Below are 12,906 nucleotides of genomic sequence, written 5' to 3' on the forward strand. Positions count from 1 at the left end.
ATCCAAAGTTTTGTTATAATGGAAATCATGAATTAAATAACATCCAAAGTTTTGTTATAATGAAAATCATGAATTAAATAACATCCAAAGTTTTGTTATAATGGAAATCATGAATTAGATAACATCCAAAGTTTTGTTATAATGGAAATCATGAATTAAATAACATCCAAAGTTTTGTTATAATGGAAATCATGAATTAAATAACATCCAAAGTTTTGTTATAATGGAAATCATGAATTAAATAACATCCAAAGTTTTGTTATAATGGAAATCATGAATTAAATAACATCCAAAGTTTTGTTATAATGGAAATCATTAATTAGATAACATCCAAAGTTTTGTTATAATGGAAATCATGAATTAGATAACATCCAAAGTGCTCCATTTTCTAGTTTACATAAACTTTATGCGATAGAATCTTTATTACTTATGAAATATTGCTTTAAATTGACTTCCAACGCTCTTGCTCCGACTATTTTTGAAAGGCAAAATGTTAATTTGGTTTTGCAAATTTTCAACGAATATACTAGTCAAGGTTTGCTAACCTTAGGAAAACAGGAATGCTTGCCAAATTATGCAGAAATCGCAGAATACATTCAAATATTTTATATTTGGTGGACAATACTGAATGTGAAAACACCATATAAAGTTTGTCGACTTCGTAATAAATATGCTAATCCACTTACATTAAACAGTGATAATTATAGTTTCCTAAATGTGTTCTGTAACTGGTTAGCATTCCTGGAAGAACTATTAAGTTAACAAAGGAAACATATACTGCTTTGCACCATACTACTTACGCAATTTTAGAATTGACTAAATATTGTATAAATGTACTGAACATGGTGTATATATTACCAGGAAAGTTTCAGACAGATAACCTTGAGGCAAGGTTTGGCCAGTATTGACAACTTAGTGGCGATCAGTATAATATATCGATACGTCAGGTGTATGAATATGAAAAAAAATCAGAATTTTGTCAGTTTTAAAATTGAGCTTACCAATTAATAATCGAACTATTGAATTGAAAAATTTTAAAGAAACTAACTGGGATGAAATGACAAGGGAGCAAGAGTTACATGTTTATAAATTTAACATAGATGTAACAGAAGATGATGTTAATCAATGCAAGGAAGTACTTCCTGTTATATTATACTTAGCAGGTTATTGATGTCATGCAGTTTTCAAAAAACTGAAATGCAATAGCTGCAAAAATTTCATATCCGGGAGAGAGGCTGTTGAAGAAATAACTGAATTAAACAGCTACTTTCAGGGTATTAACAGAGGTTCTCTGCTATACCCAAAGTATATAACTAATAATTTTGTCTTATATAATTATACAGTTATAAACAAACATACAAAATGCGATTCTTTTTTACATTCGATTCATCAGAGAAAATTAGCCATGTACATAACTTTAAATTTTTTGGCTGATCAAAATCGATTGTTTCATGTTGACTCTTGTGATGAGGGTCACACTATTCAGCAAATTGAAAAAATGCTGATTTGGAGGACATCGAATTCCCTTATAAACATTTTTTGTCGCAAAGAGAATGACAATATTAGTAAAAAAAAAATATCAGAAAAAAGAAAAATTCAAACTTTTAATTAAATTCTACAACAGATTTTTTAAAAGTGTTAATATTCAATGTTTGAATGTTGCCTTAGTAACTTTGTTTATACTAACATTTGTTTGAATTTAATTTTTAACTTGTTGTTTGTTATTCAGTTAAACTAATTGTTCGTTATTCAGTTAAACTTATTGTTCATTATTCAGTTAAACCAATTTATTGTTCGTTTTTCAGTTAAACTAATTTATTGTTCGTATTTCAGTTAAACTAATTTATTGTTCGTATTTCAGTTAAACTAATTTATCGTTTTTCAGTTTTGATTTTTAAAATATTGTTTTTTTTATTTAAAAATATTTATTGTTCATTTTTATTTATTTCTATTGAATAAACTTCAGTTTCATACAAATCAAATCGTATTCCTTTTCTTTTAAAACTTTTTAACAACTTTTCTCCCTTTCAATTCGTTTTTTATTATTAATATTTTTATTATTAATATGGGATACAAAGTATCATGTTTATCTTTTTTAATCCAATTTTGAAGTTTTCTAACGCTTTCTGTAAAAAAAATGTCTGCTCATTATCGACAGTCTGTGTTCCACTTATCTTGCTTGCTAGGACCTATGGCGATGACGTCATTTTTCAGCTGACAGACCATCTATGACGATGGTGACGGTCTAACTCTTCCCTCGCATGAGGGGGGGGGGCAAGTAAGTAGATTGTGTATGCGTCTCTCCGTATTTTTATCATTAAACAACATTCACCCTTGTGATATTTCACTCATTCCAAGGGTGCTGCATCTCAAATTTTATACATTGTTACCAAATTGGCTTAAACACATAAGTGTTTAATGCTAGTTCACTACTACTACTACTACTACTACTACTACTACTAGTAGTAGTAGTAGTAGTAGTAGTGTAACTTTCGTCTGAAGCACATGTTATGTCCAAATTGCTTAAAACACTTTAGCTTCAATGGTGGAATTCTAACCAATAGTGTTCAATCTATAAATTTTTAGTGCTACAAAGAATTTTGCATATTGATCATTACTATTTATTTCTCGCTGATAACAGAATATGGTGGCTTTGGTGTCTGGTGATACAGAAAGTATTCCCAGATGTCTAGTACTCTCCATTTCCTTTCATTACTGTTGTAACACATTTGATGTTTTAAGACCACCCGCTTGCTAGTGGTTTATCGCTGGCGGTTGTCTCTGGAATCTGATTTTCAAAATCTCATCATTCCATTGTACTCTATTCCTTTCCTGTCAAAATTAGAATGGCGCACAGTTCTTCAGTCTGTTCACTTTTCTTGACACCAACAATGTTAAAGCTGGCATTATCGAACTTGATGACCTTCTTCTATATAATTAGTTATGTCTCTTATCTCGAGTGGATATTCAATATGGCGTCCGACCAACAGTAACACGTGTTTATCCTACGTCACGGGAAGTACTTAGTTAACTAACATTGGTAGCAGAGTGTATTCTTTTGTGCGACAAGTGTTGAAACACAATTGAAAGAAAGATGGCGTCATTTACGGAACAACAAATTATTTTGCAGAGTGAAGAAATGTACACTGAGTGGAAACAAGACATAAGTATATTTTTTTTTATTACATTTTCACCCCAAACAAGGCACATTGCCACTTTGGTGTAGGGGGCTACTATCAGGAGCAGCAACTACTGGGGCACTATGTTGGGATTTGGGCAAGATGTCGGTTCACGTTACACTTGAACTTCTGCATGTCAGTACAGTTAGGGAAGCAGGGACCTGGAATGGAATTCCAGAGTCTAGCAGTTCTGGGGAAGAAACTACTGGAGTAGAAAGATATTTTACATCTACGGATCTCTACTGTGTGGGGGTGGGATTTAGCTGCCTGTCGGGTTTATCGAGGGTGTCTACGTCGTGGGGGCACAAGTGTCTGCAGTTCGTCAGAGCATTCACCATTAAAATACTTGTAGAACAGGCAGAGGGATGCAACGTTTCGTCGATGGGACAGAGGCTGAAGCTTAGATGCCAGTTCAGGGCCTATCAGATTGGCGACTCTCTTTTGAACCTTGTCTAGAAGCGAGAGACTAATAGCAGATGCACCAGCCCAAACGTGACAACAATACTCCATACATGGGCGAATAGTGGCCTTATAGAGGTACAGGATACTTTCAGGTGTCAGTAGTTTTCTAGCACGGTAGAGAGAGCCTACCTTTTTCGCAGCGGCCCTGGCAATGTTTTCAATATAATTGTTCCAACTCATGTTTCCTGTGAACGTTAGGCTAAGCAGTTTGAAAGATGTACTCCCAGATAGGGAGTCACTGGCCATTGCTATTGGTGGCAGAGAAGGTTTCTTGTAATTATTGAAGGAAACCAGTTTAGTCTTGGCAGCATTGAATGTGACCATCCATTTATGTCCCCTTTCCACTACAGATTGGAGGTCATCCTCTAGTGTTTTTGCCATTTCTTTAGTTATGTGTTCATTTGTTTTCCTGTCATGCCTGTTATAGAGTGTGGTGTCATCAGCATATATACCCATCTCAGAGGCAGTTTTGTCAGGGAGGTCATTAATAAATATTAGAAACAATAGAGGTCCAAGGATAGACCCCTGAGGCACTCCCGCATTTATATCACACAATTTAGATGTACGACCGTCGAGGACAACCTGGATTTTTCTCTTATCTAAGAAGGATTTAATTATGTTAAGTATTCTACCAGTGATACTGTATGATTTAATTTTCCTGAGGAGACCCTCATGCCATATCCTGTCAAAAGCCTTAGATATATCTAGAGCTACCGCTCTGCCCTCCCCTGCTTTGTCCAGTGAATGGTATATACGTTCAGAGATTACAGTGAGGATGTCTGCTTTGGCACGGGTTTGTCTAAATCCATATTGTTTGTCAGTCAGAAGTTTAGCATCTGTAATGTGCCGGACTAGAGCATGGTTGATTATGGTCTCAAATATTTTGGCGAAAAGTGGGAGGAGGTTAATGGGGCGATAATTTGATGGGTCAGTTCTTTCGCCAGAATTCTTGAATACTGGAATACTGGAATACAGAAGCAGTTTTCCAACAGCCCGGAAAGCATGATTCATTAAGGCATTTGTTGTATGGTCTATCTTCACGGATTTACCTAAGGAAAAACAGGGCCCAACAGTAATTTTGTCATTGCCACAAAACATATGAGAATGCGTTCACAGATATCGGCTGAACTGACGAATCAAAAATAATTACAGACAAGTTGAACAAAACATATTTAAGGGACGAAAACATACATGGCATTCAAGGAATTTTACAAACGAGCTGCTAGAATAAACATAAACGACTTTTTGGTGCGTTATGAATTCTTGTACCAGAAATTAATGTAAATGCGGAATTTCTCTGCCGGAAGAAGTCCAAGCACTTTTTGTTTTAAATGCAGTGAATATATTGGAAAAAAAACAAAAAAATTAGCATGGAAAGCATGTGAAAGTTTAACTTATGTTGCAATGAAGGATACTTTTTAAAAGTGTTTTCTGATATTTCTTCCTTGGAATGCAAAACAGTTCCCCCTATCAAGGAAGAAAAAGTAAATTTCAATCGGAACAGAAGTAAAAGGGAATAAAAATTCTATCGAGGAAAGAAAACAAATCCAACGGACAGACAAGTTAGGACAATGCGTTGTTTCAAATGCGGTTCTATTATGTATTTTGCCAGAGACTCCTTTCTAAGGGAAACTATAGAATATATATATATATATATATATATATATATATATATATATATATATATATATATATATATATATATATATATATATATAAAATTAATAATAATTAGCACCGCATGGGCAGTATATATAACTTGAGTTTATGGAACAAATACGATTTAAACTGGCAAAGAGATTTGAGGAGAAACTAGGATAGATCTTGAAAAAACGAATTATTCCATTTATGCATTTGGCCCATCATTTTATTTTTATTTTTATTTTATTTTTATTCGTATCTCTATCTTCTTGTTCCCCCTCTTTCCTTCCCAAACCAAGTCTCTATATCCAGTACACGACCTGACTTCAATTAAGCGACCGGTCAAACTTTATGATTCTTTGAATTCTATTTAAAGAGATATCTATCCTGCTGTGTGTATATATATATATATATATATATATATATATATATATATATATATATATATATATGCATGTATGTTTATGTGTGTATATGTATGTATATATATATATGTATATACGTAAATATATATATGTGCGTGTGTATGGGTGTATGTATGTATATGTATATATGTCTATTGTGTGTATGTGTGTGTTTGTGTATGTGTGTTGATGTGTTAATAGGGATGAATATGCACATATGTTTTCACCCCGCTTCCTACCATTCACCACTACCTACTCTCCATACTATTAACACCTCGCCCCACTAAAAATAATATAGACTTCTAATGAAAAGGATTCCACCAGACTTTGAATTATTATCGCTGGACCCACAAACAAATTTATACAAGCACTTGTCCGGTTCAGATATCTACACAGCTATGCGGATTACCCAATATATAACTTGGACCTTATTACCAAACGGATGTAAAGAACGTATAACATGGATTTTACCAAGCAAGCTGGATCTAAAAAAAAACTTTCATATCCTTTTTCTGCAAATCCTCCTGCTACAGGACTTCTGATAAATTTATTATTTTGACTTTGACTTTCCATGTCTCACTGACTTTAGCAAATAGGGTGCATACCTTATAAATATTTGCTAATATTTCTCTCCTCTGATGAGATGGTAGACATCGAAACCCTATAGGTTAAGGAGATTAATTTTCTAAAGCATTCTTTGTCTTGCTAAGAATAATAAAAATTCTTTGATATGAAACTCAACCACTTCATTTCATTTCCATGAGAGTTTTTTGAAATTTATTGAATTACAATTTGATATATATATATATATATATATATATATATATATATATATATATATATATATATATATATATATATATATATATGAACAAATGATTAATAAAACATGTTAAAAGACATCTTGAAAAAGAGTTAAAAACATATTTAATTTTTAAAAAGGAAGCACAAGATAAGTGGATAGTCCTTAATCCGCGAAGTTACAATTTGATTTATTTGCTCTATCTTGCATATCGAGCAATTCTTGTTTAGATGGGATAACTTATAGAATATTACTGCCAGTAATATGTTGTAAACTTACAATCTCACGTTTCCTTAACAACTGATTGTTAAATAAAAACTATTCTGAAGAATATATATATATATATATATATATATATATATATATATATATATATATATATATACATATTAGAAAAAGAAATATATTATATTAATATTAGAAAAAATATATACTTTTGTGGTTTTATTTCATTTTGTTTTTATCTAAAGATCTGAATTAACGGGGAAAATTCTACGCATTGAATTGGACAATGTGAATATTCGAGCACGGGAAAATAATAAATTTAACGAAGAATACTTCCAAATGAGATATTCCATACCGTCGGATAATCCTTTTCGAAATAAGCCCGAGGCAAGAGAAGAGATTTACGCACTTGGAGTAAAAAATATGTGGAGATGCAGTATAGACAGGGGAAACAGTCAAACAGGTAACTTTTTTTTTCTTTCTTACTTCATTACTTACTAAAAAATACATTTGATTTTCTCTTTCTGTTTTTGTAGCGACAATTAAGCTTCTTTACAAATAGGCTGTCGTTATCATTATGTTTTCTTATGCACACTCGAGGGTCAGAAGACAACCGTTATGATTAAGAAACACTTAATATTACACACACACACACATACACACACTTGTTCATGATATCTGGGAACGTATATTTGCGACTATTAAAAAGTGTCTAGGTTGTGAAAGCACTGCCTAAATGGACCTGAAATGGAAGACTTACATCAAATCTGTTGCCAAAGTTGCTGGAAAAATAGTTGTGTCATTCTACCGCTCCAGAAGGTGCCTCATTCCTGACGCAATCCTCTACGTGTACAAGAGTCAAGTATGTCCTAAAATGGAATGTTGTTCCACATCTGAGCAGGAGCTGCTCAGGGTATGCCCTATCCTGCATTGACAGCTTTGAAACCTAGTAGATGATGCCCTCTTTTTCTAAAGAAGAGACGTTGCAAGTCTGTTTCTTCTCTATCGTTATTTTCATATGCTGCAAAAATTTCACAAAAAATCACTAGTCTAGCTACAACTTCTATGAACAATTTTCCACCACTCTCTATCTGTGCCTTAATCGAAATGCAAATTTTATGACCAAAGCTTCTTTCCTTAGAACTGGTCGCCTGTGGAACTCTGTTGTGCTAGCCTGCTTTCCAGCTGACTACAACATCGTCGTCATCAAGTCCAATGTAAACAAGTTCTTGCTATACTGTCCTCTTAAATAATCAAATTCTACCCAATTTCCACCACTAACGATCACAGCGAGCATTGTACACTCATTAACCCTCATCCTCAAGTAGTTTTTGGGTCTTGATAAGTGGTGACTTCCTCGTAAAAAAAAGCTTCTATGCATTTAATCTCTATTTTCAGGAAGGTTTAAAACACTTGCTAATAATCATAAAAAGACGTAACTCTACTTTTACCAAGCACCTTCAAGTAAATGTAAGAAAAATGTAAAAAAAAAAAAATAAATTATTTCAAACAAAAAATGTTTTTTCAACTACTTTTTTAATGATACATTAAAAAAGTATTTGAAAAAACATTTTTGTTTGAAATTGTGTTTGAAAAAATTTTTTAAGTAAATATAATATATAATTGTATTTATTTTATTTCTTATTTTTTTCATTTCTTAAATTTACTCGAATGTTTTTAGTAAAAGCAGAGTTACGTCTCTTAGAAGAATAGGCCTTTTTCATGATTGCTCATTTGCTATATTCGCATATTACATGAATGTATATGCAGAAACATTGTTTCAACGTCTGATGCAAATATTTATTTCCCTAAAATGTTTAAAACACTTTCTTAATTCTTGTGTGAGGGCTTTGCTCCAAAAATTATTCAAGAACAATGTTAGGTTTACCTTTTTATTTGCCGATTATATTTGCCATATTTTATAGTTCACTGGAGATAATTTATGATTTTCTACCTCTAATACTTCTTGATTCTCCTGTTTTATTTTCTTCTCAAATAATATTTGTGCCCGTGAAAATTTGAAGGCTTTTATGTATTTTCAGAATTAAATGGAGTTTGATATTGGTTGTATTTCAAAAACCGGTTAACCGATTCGTCTTCTTTAATATTCTCATCGATACTTTATTTGGTCTCATCGTTAATTTGTGTGAAAAACAATGTGTTTGAAGAAAACATGTAGTTTTTCTTTAGTCCTATTTTTTCGCTGCGGTCGGAGATATAATTTTATCTGTATAATTTCGAATTTCACACACTCTTTAGTGTTATGAAAAAGAAAGGGTTTACTTCTATTTATCCCCTAAATAATTCCTTTTTGACCATGAAAACAGCCTTCCTATTTTGAAATTGCTGCATTTGATTGTGTAAGACGATTTTGGACCAATCAAAAGTCAATTTTGACTGAATGCAAAACAAAAACGCTTATTCTTCCTCTTTCTGAATGAAATTTGTCCGGATACGTAAGGAAATTTCTTTTTAATTTGAAGACGACGACTTGAATTTGAACTATTTAGAGGAACGTCTATTTTTCTTGGACGTTAAAAAATTCATTATATTTTAGTTGTTATAAGCCAAAATACAATTAGTTTTCTGGAAGACAGATAAACGATATGTGTAATAAATTATTAAATAAAACAATTTTATTTAATTTATGACACATATCTGTGTATGCTTTCTTTCAGCCAAACAATAAATGAATCGTTCTCTTGCCAATACGATTTTAGTTACTTTGTAGTATTTCGAATGAATTTTGCTTTATGTAATTTATTTAAAGTTCTAATTATGTCTGTTTTGATCAGAATTCCGCACTGGAACGGGTATTTGATTGAGTTATTTCATATATTGTTGATGATGTTTTGTTTTTTTTGTTTTGTTTTTTTTGTTGTTGTTTTTGTTTTTTTTGTTTTATTTTACAGGCTATGGTAAAGGGCGAATCTTCTGTGGTGATGTCGGCCATGACAGCTATGAAGAGATAAATATCATCAAAAAAGGAGGCAACTACGGCTGGAATTTGCGGGAGGGGTTTCAGTATCGACGAAAGGACAAAGATATTCAAACATCAATCGGTAACTAATGGTTTGAAGGTTAACTTCTCAAGATCTAATGTCAGCAAATATTTATCTATATCTGTTTGCACTCAATATACTGACGATAGTCACGTCGCATATGACGATAGTTATGCTTTTTTTTACAAGGTAGTCACCACTTATCAAGGCCCGAAAGCCACACGAGGATAAAGGTTATTGCGTGTACAGTACGTTAGTATTGGAGATTTAATAAAGTGTCTTACTTAAGGGGGCGGGTCATCAGAAATTTGTGTATGTTGGAATTGAAGACATCCAGGTTGTAGTCAGGTGGGAAACAGGCAAACGGAACAGAGTTCCACAGACGTGCACTTCTAAGAAAGAAGCTTTGTTCATGGAATCTACGTTTCAGTCTTGGCACAGATAAAGAATGGGAAAAAATTTTTGACAGTGGTTTCAGCTAGACGGATGTTTATCGTGAAAGAAAGGGGGCAAAGATTAGAGCTCAGACGAGCACTTGGCATGGAAATAACGATAAAACAAAGACAGGCTCGCAAGTCTTTCCTGTGGAAGAGAGGTCGCAGGGAAGAGGAAAGGGCATCTCCCACTAAGCCTATTTTGAATCTTTTTTTTTTTAATTTTAAGCCTAAGAAAAGGGCATCTCCCACGAAGCCTATTTTGTACTCTGTCAAGGCAGGGTAGGCTGTTTTTAGCAGCTCCTGTCCAGATGTGGCAGCAGTACTCCATCCTTGGACGTACTATCCCTCGATAGTATCGTATCATCGTTGGACAGCACGTATACTACAATTTAGTAAGAATTCCATGTTCGATATGGTTTTAAAAATTACTTTGTTTCGCATTTCATCTTCTGCGATCGAGTGATTGAATGATAAAAAATAGTTTTGTTAACCAAAATATTTAATATAACGGTTTTATGAAATAAACTTTTTTTTTTTTTTTTTTAGTAATGCACAGCCGCATGATGAATGGATTTTTTTCTCGCGGTAATTATCTTATAAATACAGTAACTAAAGCACAAAAATAATCTGCATTTTTTTCTTCTATCATGAAAAGCCGAAAACCCGAATCGGTAAAGCGCGCATGCGCATATTAAAAATGAAGATTTGAAAATCTATATATTATTATAGAACGTGTGTCACGGTTTCCAGATTATAATTTATTCGACCGGGAAATTGTATTTATTAAAAAGGAGGATGGAAATTGATAACATACTACGAATTTATGATGACTTTATAGACATACGCTAATTTAATGTTCGTAGTATGTTATCACCTTCTATGCTCCTGATCACTGAAGACGCAATGTAAAAATAAAAAATATAATAAAATAAATGATATAATAAACTGTAATAACAGATATATTCTGACAATACATCAACAGATTACTTAGATAAATACGTTTACAGCTTTAACAAAAGGACTACAATAATATCGCGGGGCCTCCATTCACGCTGAATGCCTAGCAACAATATATTATATATGAAAGATGCCGCTGTGGAATTTCCACGGTTCCCGCTAGTTAAAAATTAAAAGAAACATTGGATAGGAACAAAGATAATATGCCCATCTTTTGGAAATGGGATTTTCCCCACATTAAAACCGAGTTTGTGTCTAACTCTGCCCTCGTTAGTAGGCAAGTAAATAGGAACATAATTACGTTATGGCCTGAAAACAATAATGATTAAAAAAGGATATTAATAAACAAATAAATAAAATAAAATAAATAAGAAATTTAATGATTCAAATAAATAATTTATATGTTAATATTTATATACAACTAGCGGGGAGCACCCGGTATCGCCTGGGTGTTTGGAGGTGTGTGTGGTTTTGGGTAAATAAAAAGAAAAATCGTTGGTTGTTTAAAAAAAAAAAAAAAACGAAGCCTTGATGCGCAGTTGGAAAATAGTAAAGTGTGAAAAAAACAACAGGTGCCCGTTTTTGACGAGTTATTGACGAGAACTTTGAGTGCGGGACAGTGTTTTATTTAACGCGAGTCTGTTTTTTTATGCGAAAAAGCTTAATGCACATGCGGCGATGGTACGCGATAGCTATTCAGCAGTTAACATTTTCTGCGGGACAGTTTTTAATGTGGTCAATAACCCAGCTTGTTTGTTTTTAACTAACTTTGGGAAAAAAAGCTCCCTGTTTATTAGCGGGAATGTCTTGTCTCGAAATGAAAGCAACCGCCTGATATGACGAAGCCGACATTGACCAAACGTTACATAGCTTTATAGAGACCACTGGCCGGGGGCCAGTAGGTATTTATTTGCTCCCTCATCGAGCAAATTAGGCACAAGGCTAATTTTTAATGTGAGGAGTGAAGGGAGGGGGAAGGGAAAAAGGGGACCAGCTCCCGAGAGGTGGGAAATGGGAGCTGGTTAAAGGTCAGGCATGTGGGGTTGCCCCCTGATCTGGTCTTTGCTAGTCATAGCTGGTCTTTGTTAGTCATAGCTTGCAGCATCTGTTGGAACAGATACCACACTTTGATCTTGTCACCCGGGCCCCGGAGGGCGCGCGGGCAAGTGCCCGTTGGCCAGTAGGTATTTATTTGCTCCCCCACCGAGCAAATTAGGCACAAGGCCGATTTTTAATGTGGAGATAGGGGGAGGGGGGAGGGGAGGGGGGATCCAGCTCCCGAGAGGTGGGAAGTGGAAGCTGGATTAGAAACTGTTGGTATGAAGGGTTGCCCCTTCAGTGACCAAGGTCAGATATGTGGGGTTACCCCCACATATGGTCTTTGCTAGTCAAAGCTTGCAGCATCTGTCGGAACAGATACTACACTTTGATCTTGTCGCCCGGGCCCTGGAGGGCGCGCGGGCATGTGGCCGGGGGGCCAGTAGCTATTTATTTGCTCCCCCACCGAGCAAATTAGGCACAAGGCCGATTTTTAATGTGAGGAGTGAAGGGAGGGGGAAGGGAAAAAGGGGACCAGCTCCCGAGAGGTGGGAAATGGGAGCTGGTTAAAGGTCAGGCATGTGGGGTTGCCCCCACATCTGGTCTTTGCTAGTCATAGCTGGTCTTTGCTAGTCATAGCTTGCAGTATCTGTCGGAACAGATACTACACTTTGATCTTGTCGCCTGGGCCCCGGAGGGCACGCAGGCCAGTCTGGCTTTTGGCCAGTCTTTCGAATCGAGTTTCGCGTTTTTTATATA

The 12,906-nt window shown here is 34.4% G+C and overlaps 1 protein-coding gene across 2 annotated transcripts in view; it reads left to right on the forward strand.

Moving 5' to 3' along the window:
* The window catches only part of LOC145256368 (HHIP-like protein 2), a 207,643-nt gene that overhangs the window by 171,675 nt on the left and 23,062 nt on the right, over positions 1 to 12,906 (forward strand). For both annotated transcript variants that reach the window (XM_080115196.1, XM_080115203.1), the window contains exons 3-4: positions 6,959 to 7,176; positions 9,626 to 9,775. In XM_080115196.1, coding sequence (XP_079971322.1) covers positions 6,959 to 7,176; positions 9,626 to 9,775 — 368 coding nt within the window. The remainder of the gene's footprint in view (positions 1 to 6,958; positions 7,177 to 9,625; positions 9,776 to 12,906) is intronic.

The sequence above is a fragment of the Euprymna scolopes genome, chromosome 3 (genome assembly GCF_053919585.1).
Source record: "Euprymna scolopes isolate OS-2025 chromosome 3, ASM5391958v1, whole genome shotgun sequence".
NCBI lineage: Eukaryota > Metazoa > Mollusca > Cephalopoda > Sepiida > Sepiolidae > Euprymna > Euprymna scolopes.